This window comes from Anguilla rostrata, chromosome 3, assembly GCF_018555375.3.
Source record: "Anguilla rostrata isolate EN2019 chromosome 3, ASM1855537v3, whole genome shotgun sequence".
Taxonomy (NCBI): Eukaryota; Metazoa; Chordata; class Actinopteri; order Anguilliformes; family Anguillidae; genus Anguilla; species Anguilla rostrata.
Window position 1 is genome coordinate 31243986 of NC_057935.1, and position 24196 is coordinate 31268181.

The 24196-nt window shown below is 41.2% G+C and overlaps 1 protein-coding gene across 2 annotated transcripts in view; it reads left to right on the top strand.

Annotated features, from left to right (window-relative positions):
* myo3b (myosin IIIB) overlaps nucleotides 1–24196 on the top strand; it is a 346614-nt gene that overhangs the window by 300176 nt on the left and 22242 nt on the right. For both annotated transcript variants that reach the window (XM_064327164.1, XM_064327165.1), the window contains exons 25-27: nucleotides 18798–18898; nucleotides 19275–19321; nucleotides 19689–19821. In XM_064327164.1, coding sequence (XP_064183234.1) covers nucleotides 18798–18898; nucleotides 19275–19321; nucleotides 19689–19806 — 266 coding nt within the window. In that variant the 3' untranslated portion in view covers nucleotides 19807–19821. The remainder of the gene's footprint in view (nucleotides 1–18797; nucleotides 18899–19274; nucleotides 19322–19688; nucleotides 19822–24196) is intronic.

The window sequence follows — 24196 nt, forward strand, 5'->3', positions numbered from 1 at the left end:
TGAATTATAAGAAATGACTAGCTGGCCATGTTGACAAATAGTTTTGTCATGCATTTTTGATGTCCATTACAGAGTGTACACAAGTGTTACGGTCTATGTTCCTAGGCCAGCGTGCACGTGACTGATGTCCTCCAGCTTCATTATTATTATTATTATTGTTAGTATTAATAATTATTATAAAAATCCCATATATCCATATTAGTGGTCCCATATGGCTATATTGGCTTGCTTGTGCAATGTGTGTGTGTCACTTAGAATGAATTTTCATTCTGGAGCTTCACCCAAAACGGTAACCGGGGCTGATGCTAGGTTGCATAAGAGGCGGGAATTTCTCACAGCGCAAAAAAAAGAAGGAAAAAGAAAGAAGAAATGAAGCGAGGACCAAACGGAAGACAAACAGAGTTTTGAAGCGAAACCAAGTTACTCAAGACCAAGAGTGCTGAGACACCGCGAAACGGAGTAAACGCGTGACTATTTCCACACACGCACACACCTACACAAGAAGAGTGTTTTTATCGAGATAGCTGCGGGGCTTTAGGAAAACAACAAAACTTGAACAGTACAACATCGACGGCTTGGGCTCTCCCCTGCGGACACCGAAGCAAGAGGCCTGCGTTCGCCGCGCCCAGCGCCCAGCTTGCCGTGCCGGCGATAAGGTACTGTCTCCCCTCATTGCACAGCCAGCCAAGATAGCTGTGTTTCACAGCAACTACGGGTGATGCCGAGAAGTTTATTAGCAACCCTAGACTGATATCAACGAGCAGGAACATTTTCGGTGAACTGTGCGTTTATTTACATTGTTTATTTATTATTCCTCTGCTTTCAGTAGCTGCGTGTGGTACACAAGGTGTGGTTTGTGTTTAATGTCACAAAATATAGATACTCTTTGAGGAATGAAGAGGCATAGCTATGTAAGTATTAGCCTACTGTTATATTTTGGTAAATGTTGCCCTCTTCTGGTGAAATTTGCAATGCATGCCATAACACAACGTAGCCTTTGCGTAGGTTATCCCTTCTAAATTCCACTAACAAAAACTGATTGAACTGTTGACGCCTCGTCTCTCATCGACTGCTACTATCATTTTAAATGCTAAGCTAAATATTTTATTTATTATTGGGAGCTAGCTAAATGGCCACATGCGCCAGAGTTGTGTGAAACTTATGACCTAATGATTTACAGTAGGCTACTGCAGAATGGCAGTACATATCTGGCCAACTATCCCTCAAAATAAAGAGAAACATCAATGTGAATGTGACAGGTCCTATTCTGGTCATGTCACATGTTCATTTGAAGGCAGATAGCTCCAATGGAGTTACAGATTCACAAAATAAACGGGTGATTTACTGGTACAATAATTTCTAGTAAAAAAGCACAGGAATAAAGTTTGTTACAAACTTGTATTGTTGGTTTCTTTGTTGTATGCATATGCTTACACTAAAATATCAAACTTAGCATATGTCACATGCCATGGCACCCCTGGGAGGAACAGAAAAGCTGGACACAGGGAGATGTGGAAATTCCAGATTACTCTGCGGAGGTTTTATCAACACAGAGAGAGAGAGCATTCGCAATACAGCAAAATGAACAACGAAAAGACTTTGCCTGTCAACCTCATGGGATCAGGGTATAATAAAAAACTAAAACAACAAAGACAAAACAAATTAAATAACAATCGTAGCTCTCAGTTCACTGCTTACCTTCTCACTTCTCACATGCCTTGCCTTGCCTTGCCTTGCATACTCTCTCATGGTCTTGGGGGATCCCCGGTCTTAGATGCCTACTGTGGAAAGAACCACACTTTTTAAATCCTGGACTTAGGTGTGGTCCTCTAATTGCCCTAAATTCCACCTGCAAACCAAGCCCTGCCATAGCATATTACTAACATCCACTATCTAGTATTTATGAAGATTAGCAGTGGTCGGGAAGATTGTACGAACGATAACCTACATTTTAGCTATAATTTCTTACTTTGTAGTAATAGGTAAACATTCAAGGGTGGATGACTTTTGTTACATTTGTTACAAACAACTTATTAATCATATTTCTTAAGACCGTATAAATGGTGGCCGAGACATCCAAATCAACGTAGCATTATCACAAGAAATCAAATCATGGAAAACACGTTAATGAATAATAAAACACAAATACAAATATGGAAACACAATAACAAAAAAAAAACTAACGTAAATACAAAAGCGCGAAAGAAGAAAATAAATCTCTAAAGCACAACAAGAAAAACAATAACAAATTGTTATGCAACTGAAAAAAGTGAAGTAACTGCAAATCGAAAATACAACATTACAGAAACACCACATTTCACAACAACGGACGTTTTTGCTTACAACCAAAATACAGGTGGCACAAGCCAATATAGGATTGAAAGCAGATTTAGCAAGGTAAGTTCTTTTATTTGTAAAATTTCCCAAGAATGTAACACCTACACCTGTAACGATTACTTCTGGACAAATTGTAGCTTCTGGTCTGGAGATCTGTGGACTGCATTTATATAACCCTTTCATCCAAAGTGCTTTACAATTGATGCCTCTCATTCACACACACATTCACACACCAATGGTGAAAGGTTGCCATGCAAGGTACCAATCAGCTCATTGGGAGAAATTAGGGGTTAGGTGTCTTGCTCAGGGACACTTCGACATGCCCGGGGCGGAGGATCGAACCGGCAATCCTCCAACTGCCAGACAAATGCTCTTACCTCCCTACAGTCTAAACACCCTCTCATTCAACCAATTGGACTGGAATATGAGCTGGTACCACCTGTACTTCGGTCGGAACCCAGATAGCAGTCAGTTCTGGGCCAATTCTGGCTTTTATCCACCAGTGTCGGCTGACAAACAATCAGATTATCTGCATGTGGGCCAAAATAGGGTCAGATGTGGAAGTAACATACAAACTTTTTGACAGTATGGTTATTATCAGGGCAGTTTGGTATACAGTATCTGAAGAAAAACATGTTTTCAATGTAAAGAAAAGTTATTCACACATACAAAGCACTGTCTATAAGATATTAAAACTTGCAAAATCTAGGCATGCCATTAAAATATCAAAATGAGGCCAAGTTACAAGAAACAATATTGGCTATCTTACCTGACAGAAATTAAACAAGCCATATTCCAGAGCAAAGCTGCAACCAATGTTTCCAAAATAATTTCAAGTATGAGGCGATTTTTGTGATGTGATTCTTTGATGTGTCACATAAAGTTTGAATGACCACATTGTGTTCGGATGGTAAGATGAAACACAGGGCCAAATTCCTTGTTTCTTGTAATTTGGCCTAATTTTGATATCATTACTTTTATTGCCATGCTTATATTTAGCTAGTTTTAATAACTTATAGACAGCAGTTTTTATGTGTGAGTGACCTGCCATTTTTGTACTTTGAAAAAGTTGTTTTTCTTCAGATATCATTTATTTTTGTACTGTGTTTATTATTGATAACATTAATGCATATAACTGTAGGCTATGAAAGACATACACACATTCAAATACACATAGCCTATATTGTAGCTCAAAGAAACACATTGGCATGGATTCTGTCCTTTGTCCTTTGTAGTGAATGATAAATAAATGAAAGTGCTTCTCATTTTTAAATGGAAGTGTTTTTAGACACGACAGAGTGTTTGTATGTACAAGATAGGGCCAGCAAGCATTAATTTTGAAACATGGTATTGGCAGGTAGCAACAAAAGAAATAGTTAAATCTAAAAATCCATCGTCATGAAATGTTTATGGCTCTCCATTCGTGACTTTTGCTAAACATGCATTGAACATTTTGATATAATTTTAATGCCAATATTGCATAAGGGAATAAAGTTATAAACACGTAGCAGAGAGCATGGCAAAATCTAACATGGGGTAAAATGTAACAGTCTTTTTTGGTAGCTGCATTGAGCTTGAACGACATATTTCAGGTTAGACATGCAGAATTACCATCTCTTTGTCTCCCAACGAACAGTGATAGAATTCAGTAAATATTTCAGGAGATATTGGCAAAAGTCTGTTTTGGCTATATGCACGTTCATTCTTTATTTTTATTTTTTTTAACAGAAGTGTTTTTCAGCTACTGTATTGTGTGTGCATGATAAGAAAAACCAAATGTATGTAATCGTAAACTTTTTTAGTGACGAACAGATCGCATAGTTTTGATATTGCATGCTAGGTTGCTGGGATTGCTAGCCAGGAAAATATATGCCAAACCGCCCCCCCCCCCCATTAAATGTAACATTTCAGTCTCGTACTTTTGCTTTGCTAATGAATTGTCCCCGAAATTTCATAATGGTGTGTTATCGTAGCCATGGGATGTAGGTTGTTTGTATTAAAAAATGATTAATCAATCTGTAGTAATATTTTCAGAATTCAGCCAAAGAGCCTACAAAAACCATTATTTCCCTGCTCTCCCCTACATGCTTAAATGGGCGTGATCAGATTTGCAATAAAAAGACGCTCTTTACTTTGATGTTTTCATTTGCTCCGAATACAGACAGAATCTATTTATCTAAGGTTTATACCGCCTGGTAAAAGTGACCCAATTTAGATTTTTTGCTCACATGTGGCTTTCGGATATGTATTATGAATGTGTAAACAGGAAAAAAGCACGTGGAATTGGATATTTTCAGATCCGTTTTGGGCCACATGGAAATAAATCCGATAGGAATCAGATATCTGCCAATGCGACTGTCATCCAAATGCACAGATCGGAATTTCCTGATCATTGTGGTTCGCACATCATTCAAATTGTGATATTCTCATACTTTTTTTCATATTTGAAGTAACATATATCACATGCACAACCACTCTCTGCTGGTAACAGTAAATGTTAAAAGAAGTTAAATAGAAAATGATGGCTCAGTTTTCTGGCGAATACCAAGGTTATGTGCCTTTTAAGTAGGCCTATGTGGGGCAAACAGTCAGTTTAGGCCAAAATACAGGGCATATTCGTTGCAGACCCAAGATGCTTCAAAAAGAAATTATTAGGGGTCCAAGCAGTGAAGCTGGTGGAACCCTATTGTATTTGTTTGGATTATTAAGGGTCCAACCAGCAAAACTGGTGGAACCTCATTGTATCTATTCGGATTATTATTCTTATTTTTCTCCGCTAAAAGTGTCTGAGGCTCAGCAGGTATAAGTCCTAGACCAGGGGTGCTCACACTTTTTCAGCATGCGAGCTACTTATAAAATGACCAAGTCAAAATGATCTACCCACTACAAAAATGCAAAACATATATTTATTTACAAATATATTGAGGTACATATTAACTATGTACATTTTTTTGTCATTATTTGAGTTTAATCTGATGACTTGCACTGAATTGAATCAGCCAGGGATACATAGTCCGGACAGTAGCTGCTGACAGCCAGCCTCAAGCACACTTCCAAATGTTCATCAGTCATGGTGGAACGGTACTTGGACTGACTAGCTTGTTAGTTTTGCTGCACTTGGCGCCGTTGTTTGCGCATGCGCAGTGACCTAAGTGTCAGAAAAATTCAGATGTCATCTAACTGGCTGCCCTATATCAATCAAGTGACGGGATGGATGATAGGCTGACGTCTATTTTTTTTAAAGGAGTACCATGGTGATTTTCACAATTTCTCGGTTTTATGTGCTATTTGCACAAGAGGCATTGAAGAAACACAATGAGCAAAGTATTAAATATGTCCGTTCTGTATTTTTGGAGAAATATGCGTTTTAAATTCATCGTCCTATTTTCAACCGGTTGAGAAAGTTGTCATGTTGTCAACGTTAGCTAGCTAGGAGGTTTGCTTTCATAAGGCAATGTTATCGATAACGTTAGCTTGCTAGTTTGCTTTTATGAGGACGTTATAGATGTGCTTTTATCTTAACTTGGCTAGCTAGATAGCAAAAATTATAATTGGATATAAGTCAACGTCCTTACCTTAGCTATCTATCGATTCTTGATATACTACTAAGCTAGCTAGCTTGTGAAAATTCAGTCTCCCAAAGAGAGCGTAGCATGGGGGTAGCTATGGTAACGGGGCACGGTCTGTCAATCATAGCTAACTGACAGTTCTCATTACCACGTCCAGACGGTTCGGGTGAATTATTATAGTGGGAAATTTAGGCTTAGAAAAATACGTTTTAAAGTACATTGAAATGACTGAAGAATAAAAAAATTATGCACATTTGTTTTGTTGTTGCCTAAAGACAACTGGGAAGTGTCACGTTCAACCACCATGGTACTCATGCGATCTACCAATACTACCTTTGCGATCGACTGGTAGATCGCGATCGACGTATTGAGCACCCCTGTCCTAGACCAACCAAATTTGGTAGGTGGGTTCCTATGGCCCCCCACTACTCAGGCACTACAAATCACCTATGTTGGCCAGATGGTGGCTCTATAGCATGCTTAAAAGGCCATAACTCCCACACCATAAGTCAGATGAACACAAAACTTCATCAACCTATGCATCTGAATGTGCTCTACAACTTTACTATTGGGACCACCTATGTCCGCCATATTGTTTGCCCGCCATTTTGACTTTTTAGTTGCAGCGCGGAAGCCTTCTCCGCTAAAAGTGTCTGAGGCTCAGCAAGCATAAGTCCTAGACCAACCAAATTTGGTAGGGTGGGTTCCTATGGCCCCCCACTGCTCAGGCACTACAAATCCCCTATGTTGGCCAGATGGTGGCGCTATAACAAAGGGTCATGCTGAAAAGGCCATAACTCTCACACCATAAGTCAGATCAACACAACACTTCATCGGCCGATGCACCTGAATGTGCTCTACAACTTTGCTATTGGGACCACCTATGTCCGCCATATTGTTTGCCCGCCATTGGGACTTGTGTATTAGTTGCGGCGCGAAAGCGCTGCAGCTCCAGATCTAACGCTTGGGCCACACCGCTTACCTCACCCGTGCATGATGGCTACCTCGCTGAACTCCTGCAGCTCGCATGCATGTGCGTGTCCACACTGCCAGTATTGCTGCTGCGGCGCTGCTACTGCCAGCCCTATCTTTCTACAGTTTGCCTTTGATAATGGCCATCAATAATAGAATGTTTGATTTCATTTCATTATAAATTTAATTTATATTTTGTTTAGACAGAAAAAGGTTAAGAAGCGTGTGTTCAATTGTAATAATAATAATAATAATAATAATATTATTATTATTATTATTATTATTATTATTATTATTATTAATAATAATAATAATAATAAATAAATAATATTAATATTTTTGTTCATGTTTGTGACATATTCAGATATAGCGTAGACATTTAAACTATAGTGAAAGGTGTCAGTTATGTAATGTTGCTGGTATGATGTCAATATGACTATCAACAGATCTTTTCACTGTCTATTTTTGCTGAGAACCGCGTGCCTCACACGTGGAAAATGGGCTCCACTCCAAACTCTAGATGACGCGCCGCTGCAGCGAGGCTCAAGCCATGCCTCAGAAGCGCGTCTCACACAGTCTGTGTGGCTGCTCTAACATGTTAACATGGGCGCCGAAATGAAAAGCAAGAGGTTCTGCCACCGTCATAAACAGGTGAGGTAAGCGGTGTGGCCCAAGCCTAAAGCCCGGTCCACACTGCGTGATCATAAAAATAGTCTTTAACCACAAAAAACGTATTCCGTCATAGCAACAAGATAAACCCGACAATAGCCCTAAAATATGCCAATACAGCAGTGAAAAAGCTGCTCACTGAATTACAAAATAAACAAGACAAAGTTTTAAACAATTGTAACACAGTTCACCTTAGTTTACATTAAGTAAAACACCAGAGTTTATACAAAAATCAAACCAGTTTATTAACACTAGATTGAATGAAGGTTTAAGGTCTCAAGCTATAACCAGCTGGATGCAACAGTTGTTCTCTGTTCACAAAACTTCACACAGCAAACCAGACTGCAACACACGGTGAGTCACAGGCATGCACACAAGATAAATGATTATGTGGATATCTATAATAAAACGTGACAAGGCCCTGTCACTGTGGGTATACACACATGAGAGAGAAACAACCTTAATTCCATCACAATATATCGCTGTACGGATGAGCTCCATTTCGTCCTCATCACTGTCCTTTGACGACACTGTCGTCAAAGAGCAAGGCCTCTCCTCTTCATGCTCCATATCTGGGTATTTTACCACTGGACCACACAAGCGCAGTTCTGTGCGATGAAGACATCTTGCTGGTTTAGATCCATCCAGCAGCACTACCCTATAGACTGGCTTACCCTCCTCCAACTCTTCCAAGACCGTATTGGGTTGGTTTTGTTTCTTCCTCTTATTTGCCGGTTTCGCACATAAACCAGTTGCCCTGGTCCAAGGGTGCTGTCTCGTGAGGGGGCACCCACCTGTCGCTTCCTCCTACTTAGGGCTTCTGACAATTGTGATCTTGCCATGGCATAGGCTCGTTGCAGTGTCTCTTGGTGATATGTTACCCACTCTGTCGCCTATGTTGCCCTTGCCTCTCGGTCTCGCCTCAGCAGTCTATTAATGGGCAGGTTTGGGGTCCTGCCAAACATTAAGTAGTAAGGAGAAAATCTGGTACTCTGGTTCTCTGTGGTGTTGTAAGCAAAGGTTAACTCGGACAAATGATCAGCTCACCGTCTCTTCTGCTCAGAGGAAAGTGTGCGAAGAAGATTGGGGAGGGTTCTATTGGATCTTTCGCATTGCTATTTCCTTGCGGATGGTACGGAGTGGTCCTACTTCTAGTAATTCCGTAGCCCTGGCACAGCAGTCTTACCACATCAGCTTCAAAACAGCGCCCCTGGTCTGAGTGGATCCGACCTGGAATTTCATACTTGTGGAACATTCCCCTGTGAGCACTCCCGTCCCGTTAGCAAAAGCTTCCAGCCCAGCATGGACTTCTTGACTAGTCGTGACATTTTCTGGACAAGCCGTCTGCATATCCATTCTTTTTCCCAGGGCGATAGATAATATCAAAATCAAACATTGCAAGTTGAGATGCCCAACGCTGCTCGACTGCACCCAGCTTGGCTGTCTGTAGGTGACTGAGAGGGTTATTATCAGTGAGAATGGTAAACTTTCTTCCTAGAAGACAGTCGCTGAATTTGTCTGTGACTGCCCGCTTCAATGTTAAAAACTCTAACTTCATAGCACTGTAGTTGTCCATATTTTTCTCAGTTGCTGTCAAACCTCTACTGGCATAAGCCACTGGGCACCGCCTCTCCTCGTCGTCATCCTGAGAGAGCACGGCTCCCAGTCCATGGTGACTTGCATCAATGTCCAGATAGAAGTGTCGGCTGAAATATGCAAAAACTAGAACAGGCGCTGTTATCAATTTGCTCTCCAGTTGTTCAAAGGCAGTATTACATTGTTCATCCCATATCTCCACAAATGGGGTGTGGTTACCTTGAGGTCGCTTCTTGCCGTTCTTATTTGCGCCCCGAGACACCACATGAAGTGGAGCTGCAATTTGTGCAAAGCCTTCTACAAACCTCCTGTAGTAACTAGCAAAACCAAGGAAAGACCTTAACTCTGTAACATTATTTGGCCTTTTCCAAGCAACCACCGCCTCCACTTTGTCTGAGTCCGTTGCAACCCCCTGTTTAGAAATCACAGATACTGTGTCCCAGATACTTCACTTTCTGTTGGAAAAAGGAAAATTTGTTAAGATTGATTTTCAATCCAAAGGACTTAAACCGGGTGAGAACCTCCTGCAACCTCTGTAAATGTTCCTCCACCATCTCTGGGAAAATAATGACATCGTCAAGGTACAACAACAATGAGCGAAATCTCTGATCTCCCAAGATCCTCTCCATCAATCTTTGGAACGTTCCAGGGGCATTACATAAACCAAAGGGCATCCTGTTCCACTCGTATAGGCCAAAGGGAGTACAAAAGGCAGTTTTTGCTTTGTCTTTGTCTTTGTCCTTTTCTGCCACAGGGACTTGATTATAGCCACTAGCTAAATCAATGGTTGTGAACCACTGTGGGCATCTCTCCCTAGGGCATCCAAGACTCTTCAATCCTTGGCAATCGATATGCATCCTTTCTGGTTTTTGCGTTTAGCTGTTTATAGTCAACACACATACGGAGAGTTCCATCTTTCTTCTTAACTGCCACAATAGGGAAGGAGTAGGGGCTGCAGCTCTCACGAATAACCCTTTGCTCTATCAATTTATGAATGTGAGCCTTCAGTTCCTCATACTGACTCGGTGGGAGCCTACGATAATGTTGGTGAATGGGAATATCATCAGTAACAGGTGAACCCCAAATCATTGTCACCAACTGCAAAAGCTGAAGCATATTTTAATAAGAGATGTCGGGCCTCCTTTTGCTGAAAACTGTTGAGGTCTTCAAATTTCAGTTTTGTAAATGGCTCAAGGACTGGTGTAGTTTGTTCTGCTGTCATCTGCTTGACATAGACTACAGACTGCTCCCCCTGCTGCTGTTCGTTAAAAGCTACGTATTTCGTATTTCATAAACTTTCATGACAACGTCAGCTAAAGTCAGTTCCTCACAGTGGTTGGAAAGAACGGTGACGGTAATCTTATATTTGTAACGTTACCTATCAGTATGCCAGCTAACGTCAATGTTAGCTAGCTAGATGTCAATGGATGAACTATGATATCTGATAGTATGATATGTAGCTAGCTCGATAATAGCTGTCAGTACACTGTCTGAATGTGATGTTCACAGAACTTAGAAAACTACCTGTCGATAGCTGCCCTCGGTTGCTAAGCAGGGAATTAACGTGACTCCCCATGTTGCAGTGTTAGTATTTTAGCCAATGTTTTGTGTAAAGTTATGGACACGTCTTGTAAAATCACAAATTTGTTTTAGCTATCGATATCTCTTCTTAACATTAGCTCCCCTTCAATATTTAGAACATGTGCATTTGTCCCCCTGAATTTTGTGTTTTCCTTTACATTTCCACCATAAATTTATGCAGAAAAGGCACAAATTGGTGCATAAAAATTCACCAGAATGCAGGAAATGAAGTGTTTGACGCTCAAAATTTCTTGGAGGAGGACCCCCAAACCCCCGCTTAATGTGTCCCCCCCAATGTTCAAACCAAACCTATGCCACTGGATAGACCTATCTTAAATGGGCAAGGATTGACCAGATTTGGCATGTGCGCTAAGGGGTTCATCAGCTTGGTGGCTTGCTTCACAAATGCCAAATGGCGTCTTTTCTGTTTTCTCTGTCTGTCCTATTGTCTGAAATAGCATCACATCTACTAAGTCATCACATGGCTCAAGAAGTTTTCATCTTTGCATTTTATTTATTTTATTTATTCCCCTTTTATTGTCTATAGGATTTTTTTCACAAGAAACTTTAAGTATTTTGAAAACTATTTTGAATTTCAAAAAGCTTTGTACAAGCACACTGCTCTGAACCATGCTGAATATTATAAAGTTGGAACAGCATGCCTAGCTTAAAGGCTGTATGAGGAGTACCATGCAGACATTTAGGCAGAAAGAAAATAAGGATAACAAGAATAAATATAACTCCAAGCAGCAATTCCCAGAGTCCCAGCAGCATAACAACAGTTGCTAAGCACAGAGACTCTGTGAAGACTGAAACAGGCTTTACATACAGAAGTGAGACAAATTAAAGGAAAAACCAGCATAAAGTGTCTTAGTAAGGCGTTGGACTGCCACGTGATGCCAGAACAGCTTTGACGCACCTTGGCATAGATTCTGCAAGTCTCTGGAACTCTACTGAAGGGATTGGAACACCACTCTTCCAAAAGATATTCCCTCATTTGGTGTTTTGATGGTGGTGGTGAAGAGCACTGTCTAACATGTCTAAAACCATTCAGTGACCCTTCATGCCCTGTGGGTGGGGGCATTGTCATCCTGGAAGAGACCACTCCCATCAGGATAGAAACGTTTCATAGGATAAAGCTGATCACTCAGAATAACTTTGTATTGATTTGCAGTGACCCTTCCCTCTAAGGCAGCGTTTCCCAACCTTGGGGTCTCCTGATATGCAAATGTTGTCGCAAGAAAATAGTTTAAAATGAAAACATATTGTTTTTATTATATAAAGTTTTGTTTTACAAATATTAACCTAATTTAAATAAAGTTTGTGTTTAAAATGTTTAATTTAAAGTAGAAAACATAAAAGTGTGTTAAAAAATAAATTGCTTGAATTACCGGTATGCTGCATGAACTTTGAACTTCACGTACTTTGACGCAAACTGTCATTCAGGCCATAGCGAGCAGTCCTGTGAGCAAGTTAACAAAATGGACTGATTTCTTAATCAAGCTCCCCCATCCACATCATCAAACGAACCTGATACTGAACATACAGCTGAGGCCAAAGGTTTACATACACCTAGGGTAAAGATATTCAAACTCAGTTTTTCACAACTCCACACATTTCATGTTACCATACATTTCTTTTAGCAAGTCAATTAGGGCTTCTACTTTGTTCACATCAGAGGTAATTTTAAAACAATTTAATAGGGCCAAATTTATTTCAGCTTTAATTCACTATATCAGAATTCCAGTGGGTCAAAAGTTTACATACACCAAGTTGACTGTCTCTTTGAACTGATTCAAAGAGACAGTCAACTTGAAATTGATTCAATTACTTTTTAGAAGCTTCTGATTGGCCAATTGTCATAATTAGGAGTTAATTGAGAGTTAATTGACACCTATGGTTGTATTTAAGGGCTTACCTTTAGAGCCACTGATACCATGGGAAAATCCAAGCAATTCAGCTAAGACCTCAGAAAAAAACTGTGGACCTCCACAAGTCTGGTTCCTCCTTAGGAGCAATTTCCAAATAACTGAAGGTACAATGAGCATCTTTACAAACAATTGTTTGTAAATGTAAAAATCTTGGGACCACACAAACACTGCATCATTCCGGAAGGAGGCACAAATTAATATTCAGGGCTGAATGAACTTTGGTCTGAAAGGTTCAACTGAACACCAAGACAAAAACAAAGGAGCTGGTGAAGGAGTTGGAGGCAACAGGTACCAAGGTATCTACATCCACCATAAGGAAAATCCCACATCACCATGGCCTGAAAGGCTGTCACGCAAGGAAGAAGCCCCTACTTTAAGACCGGCATACAAAATCCAGAATTAAGTTTGCAGGTGATCACCAGGACGAAGACATAGCCTTTTGGAGGATTGTTCTCTGGTCAGATGAAACAAAAATTGAACTGTTTGGCCATAATGATCAGTGCTATGTATGGAGGAAAAAGGGTGAGGCTTTTAATCGAAAGAACACCATCCCAACTGTGAAGCATGGGGGTGGCAGCATTGTGTTGTGGGGGTTTGTGTTGTGTTTTGCTGGAAAAGGTACTAGTGCGCTTCAGAAAATAGATGGCATCATGAGGAAGGAGGATTATCTAGAAATACTGAAGCAACACCTCAAGAAAGGTAGAAAGTTAAAATCTGGTCACAACTGGGTCCTTCTACAGGACAATGATCCTAAGCATACCTCCAAAGTTGTAACAAAATGGCTTAAAGAAAACAAAGTGAAAGTATTGGAGTGGCCATCACAAAGCCTTGACCTGAATCCCATAGAAAATTTGTGGACTGAACTGAAGCATGTTCGAGCAAGGAGGCCTGACTGAGTTACACCAGTTCTGTCAGGAGGAATGGGCAAAAATTCCGGCAAAGTATTGTGAGATGCTTGTGAAAGGCTACCACAAGCATTTGATTCAAGTTAAGCAATTAAAAGGCAATGCTAGCAAATTCTAACAAAGTGTTTTGACCCACTGAAAATCTGATATAGTACATAAAAGCTGAAATAAATCTGTCTCTTAGCTATTATTTTGAAATGACCTCTTGTGGAAATAAGAGGAGTATAATGACTAAGGAGTTGGTCTTGTAACCTAAAGGTCACAGGTTCGGTTCCCCAGTAGGACACTGTCGTTGTACCCTTGAGCAAGGTACTTAACCTGCATTGCTCCAGTATATATCCAGCTGTATAATTGGATACAATGTAAGTCACTCTGGATAAGAGCATCTGCTAAATGCTTGTAATGTAAAGTAGATACCCTAAATGACTTAACACAGGAAATGTATGGTAACATGAAATGTGTGGAGCTGTGAAAAATTGAGTTTGAATGTCTTTAGTCTAGGTGTATGTAAACATATATGTAAACAGTATACCTTCAAAACGGTATTGAAAATATGATGAATCATTTCTTCAGTATGGATTTACGAGTGTCATCAAGAACAAGTAGCAAAAGCCCTTTAGTACGGCCATGACTATTAGCGAGAAAGCTCAGCGAGCATCTTTTGAGGTGAGCTATCGTGTAGCTAAGGCAATGAAGCCACACAGAATTTGGCCATGGATATGGTCAAAACAATATGTGGCGAAGGAGAAGCTGAAAAACTAAAGAAAATACCCTCATCTAATTATACAGTGAAGTGAAGAATTGAGGCAATAGCTAAGAACCAAGAGAGCACTCTTACTGAGCGTGCTCTAAGAATTCCCCCGCCTATGCTGTACAGATGGACTTTAGCACGGAAGGGAAAAATGCCCATGCTTTGACTTTCGTTCGTTACATGCACAAAGATGCAATTCATCCATTCCACTGTGATGTGGGCTCTGTGGATCTGCCAGCCAGCGCCATCGAACAACTGATTGAGCTGTCCTACTATCGAATGCTACAAGGACGGCATTCGCGAGTTTCGGTAGAGGAGTTTTGGTTTGGAACAAGAGGGGATTACCCAGATGTGGCACTGTGTGCTTTAAAACTTATGGTTCCCTTCGCAAGCACTTATTCGTACGAAGCAGGATGTAGCGCTCTTGTTTGCATGAAATCAAAGCAATCAATCAATCAATCAATTTTATTTGTATAGCGCTTTTAACAAAGGAGCTTTGTCACAAAGCAGCTTTACAGAGAACCGGCCCCCAAAGAGTAAGCCTAGGGCAACAGTGGCAAGGAAAAACTCCCTGAGTGGTCCAGGCTAGACATGACATGAGATGAGATGCGCGCTCTCAACTACACCCCCTGACTTTGATAAGCTGCAGCACAACACGCAAGCATCTCCAGGGGTGCAAACTTGAATGCCGTTGCCGTTTTGAATCCAAAATAGGCCATTTGTGTGATTTGTGTAGATCCCATGAAACTGGGGGGGGGGGTCTGGGTCTGTGAGGATAGAGCATAGACTGTATAAAAATTATGGACAAAGCTACTGTGACACCAAAACCATAGAGTTCATGGTCCCAACCATAGACCGGCCCGAACACTGTGTGATTGACAGTCTGGAGCACAAAAGCCATTGACCCATCATCTAAATTGATTTCTGAATGAACTTGAGGTAAGCTGGCTGTCTACTGTTATATTTTATAATTTATTATCAAATGTTTACAGAGCTTAATTTTCATCCGTGACTGTACTGTGTTATTTCATTGCATTATATGTGTGAAATTAATAATGTAATTATGTTATCTTCAATTTATGTTTCTCAGCTAAAGATCAGCAAATATGCTTAGCTAGCATACCAACTTGCCAGAGCTAGGTAGGCTAGCTATGGTTAGCTCACGCATTATCAATAAATGTCCCGTAGAACTGCTGTTAACCTAGCAAGTTTTCACCGAAGGTTTTCGCCACAATCAGTAATGAACCAATAACTGTTACACCACCGCCGTTTGCAGTGTTCACTCGCTGGGTGATGCTAGCTAACCTTTCGCAAGTCACGTTGAACAAGTAGAAATTATCGCCATCAGCGGTGATTAACAAATCTACCAAGTATTTTAATAATGGATTTGCAGCGTGAATTTCAAATTATTTGTATTTTCTTTTAGGCCATTAAAAGCAATGAAGAAGAACCAATGTCCTAATTGTCAAATTGTCTGTACCCACTGTTTACAGCAAAGTGCTAGTTTAAAAAAAAGTTCAATAAAACCACTGGGTGCCCTAGTGACGGATGCTGAGATGAAAAATGAGCAGGCAGAAAACTTTTCCCTTAAACTGATTAACATTATTTTTGGTGTCAACTTGTTTTTAATTATTGTGCTTGATTAGAAATGACAAATTGGGTGCCCCAGTGACGGATGCTGAGATGAAAAATGAACAGGCAGAAAACTTTTCCCTTAAACTGATTAACATTATTTTTGGTGTCAACTTGTTTTTAATTATTGTGCTTGATTAGAAATGACAAATTACTAAATATGATAGAGACAGTTCTCCTCAATTAGTTTAGATGAGAAAAACATTGTATTTGCATCGCAAAATTGTGCACATTTCAGTTGACATTAACATATTAAAAACTGGATAAACATACACACTCCGAAAATGTTTATGGCAAAGATCTGGAATACACAGATTTTGTCATTTGAACGAGCACAGGTTAGATGATTATCTTAAGCCGCGTTTCCACTGCAGGAACTTTACCCCGGAACTAGGAACCTTTTGAGGAACTCAGTGCGTGAGAAAGTAATCAAACAGCAAATTGTTTACAACGTGTGCATGTTTTCTGCTGTTGTTGCCAGTTATATTGGAAATGTGAGTGCATTCTGTCACCTCGGATGTCAAGACATGAAAGTGAATGTTAACAACATAACATAAGCTGTTTTTTCCATTTGATTTGTCAGTTGTTGTGCATATTGTGTTTTTGTTTTGTTTGATGAACTTTATTGTATAGTGGATGCAATGCACTTTAATACAATTTTGGACCCGGCTCTGCACTCTCTTGACTGCTTTTTTTTTTTTCAAGTGCCCTGAACTGATGTCCCCCTTGCATGACTTTTGTAGCAGTAAGATTACATTAATTCTAGGGTGAGTTTTTCCTTATATCCTCATGCTAAAATCGACTGTAAATCCACATTTTAAAGCTGATGTTTTAAAAAATTTCTTCCCGGGGGGGCATGCCCCCAGACCCCCCTAAGGGGTTCTCATCTTTCTCACCTTTTTCACCCCTGATCAGTTTGCACCCCTCATCAGATGTTGAGTTCAAATTAATGATCAGTGCTGACATATTATGCTTTACTGGACTCTTATTGTACCAATTGTATACTAAAATTTCAAACCTAAAATTGAGGTCCTGAACCGAAAAAGGTTGGGAACACCTGCTCTAAGGGGACAAATGGACCCAGAACAAGCCAGGAATCCCCCCCCCCCAGCATAACAGAGACACTGGATCCCCTCACTCTAGGGGTCAAGCATTCAGGCCTGTACTGTTCTCTTGGTGTACGCCACACAAGCATTCGCCCACTTCTTGAGAATATGGTGAAGAATGACTCATCACTTCTTTCTACAGCTCTCTAGACCAGTACCTATTGTTTTTGCACCACTGAACTGTCAAATATGCATTTGTTTTTGTAATGAGGGGTTTATGCAACATTTACACAACCCTACTATAATATGTCAACAGACTGTTCTTGTTGACATGTTCTGCATTGACTTTCTCAGTCACATGAGGAAGAGTTGCCCTTCTGTTTTTCCTTGTCACATTAATACACAAGTATCACGGTCATCCAATGTGTACTTTCAACCACAATTTCTGACCCTATTTATTGATGTCCCGTAGATCTAAATGCAGGTGTCACTTTAGTCACTGTTCCTATTGAAACACTGGCCAGTTGAGCAGTCTTTGTGACTAAAGCTCCTGCCATCCATACGCCAATAATGAACACTCTTTCAAAGTCACTTCAATCTTTTCCTTTTGTCATCTTGATCCAAAATCTAGGTCAACTGGACCTGCTCAGCATTTGTATGCATGCCACAGAGCATGATAGGATATAATTGCTTACTTGTATCTTGCAATACACCTGTATGGAAGCATCTCCATTCATTATGTTCCTCTACTCCACTCAGGTTTTTCCCTTTCATTTGTCACCCATCTGTATATATGTTCCAACTGAAATGTTGGACCATGCCATCAACTTAGGAACATCTCTGACACAAATGTGATTTTTAATGAATTTTTGAATATTTGTTTACATTTGGATATATATATATAGCCCCACACTGTTGTCGGATTAGGATAAAACTTTAAGGCTAGAGTTTCGATCTGCCAATATGTGTGCCAAGCTTCATAACTTTATGTCAAACTGAATTTTGGAATTAATAACACTTATGTGAAAAGCCACACTGCAATTTCATTGTCTCATAATTTGCCATATTTTGCGAGAACTGCTTGAAAATTGATACCTGTATAAAGCTATGTGATACCAAAATACCAAGTTTCATGCAAACCAGACAACTTTTGTAGGAGGAGAAGCATTTTAAGTGTTTTTTAAAATGAAAAGTGTGTTCCTCAGAGGGGACCTATACACCAAATTCTGTGACTCTAGGGCAAATGAGGCATGGGGGCTTGGTTCCTGAAAGTCAAACTTTTGTTACCTTCACTACAGCGCCACCAGGTGTTCAATGGGGGCCATATTTTAATGGATCCAAGAGTTCAGCCATCCAAACAAGCCTACCAAGTTTGTGATTCTGGACCATTCCAGCCTGTACAGCCATTTTGTGTTGCTGGTATAGAATTGCTTACTGTTTGTTACCATCCCCAATGTTTGACATAGTCTCTTTGTTCACATCACTCAGTGTCTATTATGGCTCAATGTATGTCAATAGCATGCCAGTGTTTGGTGTGATTCTTTGCAAGCTTTTTGTCTGAACTGTGTGTTGAGAAAGTATTTGTAACAGTATTTGTTTTGTGCAACTGGTATTGCCTTACCATGTGTTCATTTCATTGTGAGATGTTTTTTTTTAGCATGTGATGTGTTTCAGTCTGTGTTTTGCTTTAGTGTCTTTTCCCGTCCCCTTTCTTTTTCCCGTATTTTTTTCTGTCTTTCTGTTAGCACTTTTCGTTTTTCTGCTCTTTCTGTTCTCATTTTACTTCCTTTTCTCTTTCTCTGCCCCAGGTCTGTTGTTGAAGCTGCAGCAGCGTACCCCACGCCGAAGAGGCCAGCAGCCCAAGCTGCTAAATAGCCCTGAGGACAGCCTGTACTACAACCAGCTAAATGTGAGTTCAAAGTGGCCAGAAAGCTCTTTGTCTGACTTTGTTTCCAGATGATAATACAATTAAATCTACCTGTGCCAGGCCCTGCAGCCCCACCCCCATGCTTCTCTGCCTCTTGTCTTGAGCATGTGCTTATGCTCTTTATCTATGGCTTTCATGTCAGGATGTCTGCCTTCACGGTGAATAATTGATGTGGTTTATCAAAGCTGAGCAAGATGCCTGCTTCATCAGGCTCACTCCAGCCCTTTGATCAAAAAAATTATGCTGTGACTTCTGATATTATCAGCATCTGCTTGCATTCAACACAAAATCACTTTGAATTAAAAATTAATGACTCTCTGCTCATCTCTTGACTGTGTGCTCTTGGCCCTTTCCACAGAGAACTTTGGATTACCAGGGGAGCAAAAGAAAGCCGAGAAAACTTGGGTAAATAGCTGCTTTCCTACTTTCAGCAAGTATAAACAGAGCAGGCCCTTTGTGGCATAACTCCAGAATTTGAAAAACAAGCAGGTTTTTTCATGAGACAGGGTATAACTACTCCTATATTCATTATTACATAAGGAAACCTTAGAAAAGCATGTGCATGCAAAGTACTCCTGTCTTAACCCCAATTCCTATTTGAAAATTTGTCTTGTTCAGTCTGTTTGGTCAATAAAGAAAGTGGCAACAAAAATATATATGTATTGTTTCCTGCTGTACACCATCATCGCTTTGAATTAAGGAATTAACGTTTACACATTCAGTAGAAATTCTGTTGCTCTTTCTCCCACACTTTTTCTTTCATTCATCACAGCCAAATCAAAGTGCTGGATGGAGAGGATGAGTACTACAAATTACTGTCAGCTGAGGAAGACAGCTCGACTGGTCCCTCTCCCACCTTTTCAAGAGGGCCAGTCTTCGCTCAGAGCTGAGCTCCTGTTAGTGTGGTAAGGGTTTGGGAACAACAATCATGGTGACATAAAGAGAAATGCAGTATATTATGAATACTGACCTTCTCGAGAGCCTTTCCTTATGGCCTTGATAACCTCCAGCAATCAGTTCGGCATTTTTAGTTCATGAAGGCTGTTAATCTTCAATCATTCAGGTTTGTCTCTAAGTATATCAGTCAGTTTTTATTGTTTAAAAAAAAAAAAATGTTTTCTTGTTTTTGCCTTGTACATTAGCCGTGGGATTGTGAGTGATATTATTAATTTCATCTAGAAAACCATCACCTTTGCTGAATGTGCAAGTGATCTGTATTCTTTCATACAGTTTTTGTAGTTGTTTGGACCAAGCAAAATCCTTTAAGTGTTTTTTGTAGGGTAGTGTTGCTCATTTGAAAGTAACAGCAGTATTATCCAAGTAATATCAAGTATAATTACATTTTCTGTGAACAACACAGCTGTTTTTAGAATCAACAGCTCACAGTGCACTACATCTTCACCCCCACAACTCAATCAGTGGGTTTATATGATCTTTGGAAAAGTTTTTTTATTGTCTTAGTCCGGCTAAACCTGGACTTTTAAAAATCATGTAAACATTGTAATCCGACTGAAATCATACGAAGTCGATTTTTTCAGAGTCTGACTAACATAACTAGATTATGCGGTTGGGGGTCGATTTACTATGGTATGTATACGCTTCAATAGACCCAAAATTGGCCTAGGCGTTCTGCGCATGTTCCGTAATTTACATTACATTACATTACAGGCATTTGGCAGACGCTCTTATCCAGAGCGACGTACAACAAAGTGTATAACCATAACCAGGAACAAGTATGATGAAACCCCTAGAGAGAAGTACCAGTCCAAGTGCAGGGAACAACCGCATAGTTCAACTTGGACCCTGAAGGTTAAACTGATTAACACTAACAACGAGAACGGCAACAACGCAGTCTATGGAAAAAATACAAGCAGTAGTTAAGACAGTTAATGCACCTAAGTCACCTACGAAACAGCTGCCTAGTTACAACCCTAAGCTTACAGTCATTTACAGGGGGGTAGCGAGGGATGGGGAGAGGTGCAGCCTGAAGAGGTGAGTCTTCAGTCGTCGTTTGAAATGGGTCAGTGTCTCAGCTGTTCTGACCTCCACAGGGAGGTCATTCCACCATCGTGGGGCCAGAACAGACAGGAGACGTGTTCTGGAAGTGCAGGTGCGAAGAGGGGGAGGTGCTAGGCATCCTGAGGTAGCAGAACGGAGGGATCTGGCTGGCATGTAGGGTTTCAATATCTTGTGGAGGTATGCTGGGGCTGATCCCTTGACTGCCTGGTATGCTAGGACCAATGTTTTAAATTTTATGCGAGCTATAACAGGCAGCCAGTGGAGGGTAGTGAGCAGGGGAGTGACGTGGGAGTGTCTGGGGAGGTTGAAGACCAGACGAGCCGCAGCATTCTGAATGAGTTGCAGGGGTCTGGTGGCAGATGCCGGTAGTCCAGCCAGAATAGAGTTGCAGTAGTCCAGGCGGGATAGAACCATTGCTTGTACCAGGAGCTGGGTTGAGTAGGTGGTGAGAAAGGGGCGGATTCTGTGGAGGAAAAATCTGCATGCCCGGCTTACTGCTGCGATGTTCTTGGAGAGGGACAGCCTGTTGTCCATCACCACTCCGAGATTCTTGGCACAGGGTGATGATGTCACTAAGGTGTCCCCTAGGGAAATGGAAAAGTCGAGGAGGGGAGAGGATAGAGCATGTCAGACATCCATGGACTGGGAGGGGATGAACGTGCTGGCCTAGAGACGAAGGGGCATAGGGAGTCGAGTGCTGAGGAGAGAGATGAAGTTAGGGTGGAGGATGCAGAGTTAGTGGGGAGCTTGGAAAATGATTGAAGAGGGGGGAGGGAAGCAGTCACTCTGGGAGCAAGAGAAGAGGGTGATAGGGAGCGGAGGTTACGGCGGACAGTGAGAGTGGGGATGGGAGGAGGAGAGGGAGGATGTGGAGAGAGGGGGAGGGAGAAAGAGATGAAGTGATGGTCAGACGTATGCAGGGGGGTAACCGTAAGATTGGAGCTGGGGCAGGTCCTCAGGAAGATCAGGTCTAGGAGGTTGCCTGCCTTGTGGGTTGGTGGAGAGTGTTGTAGGGAGAGGTCGAAGGAGTGGAGTAGTGGTAGGAAGGCAGCAGACTGGGAGGCCTCTAGGTGGATGTTAAAATCTCCCAGGAGGATCAGCGGGGTGCCGTCCTCAGGGAAGGAGCTGAGCAGGGTGTCTAGCTCATCCAGGAAGCTTCCCAGGGGCCCCGGGGGACGATAAATAACAATAATATAGAGGTTAGCAGGGTAGGTGATAGAGACAGGATGGAATTCAAAAGTGGATATGGACAGGTCAGGGAGGGGGAGATCAGAGAATTTCCAGGTGGGGGAGATCAGTAGACCAGTACCACCACCACGGCCAGATCGCCGGGGGGAGTGGGAGAAGGAGTAGGAGGACGGAAGGGGAACGGGAGTGGCAGAGTTGTTTGGTGTGATCCAGGTCTCTGTGAGGGCAAGGAACTGCAGGGATAGGAGGGAGGCATAGGCGGAGATGAAGTCTGCCTTGCGAGTAGCAGACTGGCAGTTCCATAGCCCCCCTGTGATGGTAAATGGTAAATGGTAAATGGACTGCATTTATATAGCGCTTTTATCCAAAGCGCTTTACAATTGATGCCTCTCATTCGCCCGAGCAGTTAGGGGTTAGGTGTCTTGCTCAAGGACACTTCGACATGCCTAGGCCGGGGTTTGAACCGGCAACCCTCCGACTGCCAGATAATCGCTCTTACCTCCTGAGCCACGTCGCCCCATTCATGTGACCGTGAAGTTCTCACAGGGGGTCAGCGGGGGGTAGCAGAGGTTAGAGGGGTTCCGTTGTCGAGGGGGGCCACGTCGCTGGAAGCGCCTTCTGAGGGGGAGAGCACAGACTAGAATGGGGAGCTGGCTCATAAACTAGGAGGGAGAGACGCTAGCATCGCTCCGAGTGTACCTAATTAGCAACTGAAAACCTGAGTCGAATAACGCGCTGATTACACAGGTTCACAGTCTGTAATAGTGCAATAATCACAATCTATCAATTCTAAGAATCAAAGTGGTAGATAGAAGCCTAACACAACCTAAAAACAAAGAAACCTAACACAACTTAAAAACAAAGAAACCTAACACAACCTAAAAACAAAGAACAGTTACCACACAGGGAAAAGTTTAAAATCTCACGCGGTATGTAATTAGCAAATGAACGCTGATACTTATCCAACTCTAGCAGGACGGATTTTGGCAGTTCTACGCACCTGGACGAATTATACACAACACTTACATAGCAACTATACGCTCACGGTGGCCAAGGGGAATGGATAACGTTTCAGAAAATATATAAATTTAAAAGATTTAATTCAATCTTCTACTAGGACTTTTGCCATTTATTGAGGGTGTGACAGAGAATTTCGGTGCCGCTGACTATAATCCAGTGTTTTTCACATTTACCGTTCGATTGAGCAAGTACCATTCAAAGTACATTTTTATGGGTTAGTGCTGTCCGATTGTGCTAGCTACTTCACATTAACCTTGTACTGCGATCAATGAAGGCTAACAGCACAGTACCACTTAATTATTGTCAATTCTATCACCACTGTAATGAACTAAAAAAAAGGTAACAAATTACCTTTTCTGTGAGAAATGCATTGTCGAACTCACGCGCATACACTGCTGGCGACATTCTAAAGCTCCGTTTTGCCCTCCCTAGCGTCATGGCGAAAAAAACACATTTCTGGACAGACGAGGAGACCAACTTTATGCTTTCGCAACTAAAGGAGTTAAATGTCCTAAAATACATGGACGGAAGAAAAACGCACAATGGCAAACTATTCAAAAAAGTTGCGACACAATTGGAGGAAGCAGGATTATTAAGAACCCTTCGTCAGACACACCTCGATCAATAAATCGATTCTTTCCGAGTCATGTATATTTGGACAACGACAATAATCTAATTAAATCTCATCTTTGGCCAAATCGAGCTATTAATATAGATCGATTTCAACTGTGCATGTAAACTCACTGACTGACAGCAGATCCTGCAGTGTAATGGTTGTTCTTTGTCTTTCATCATTCTTTACACTTGTTTTTGATCAGATTAACATACAGAAACTGTGACATATGAGAGAAAACAGTTTTTTAATAAAATACTGTCAAAAAGACATGCTACAACAATACACATGATATTAGCATGCAGTCGGGGGGGGGGGCATTCATATCTTCCAGAAGGATTCAAATTGTAATTTATAAGCATTCCTACTGAATTTAACAACAGTAAATTGAGCTTGTTTGATTGTGCTGGTCATCTCCTAAATGAGAAACTAAAATCTGG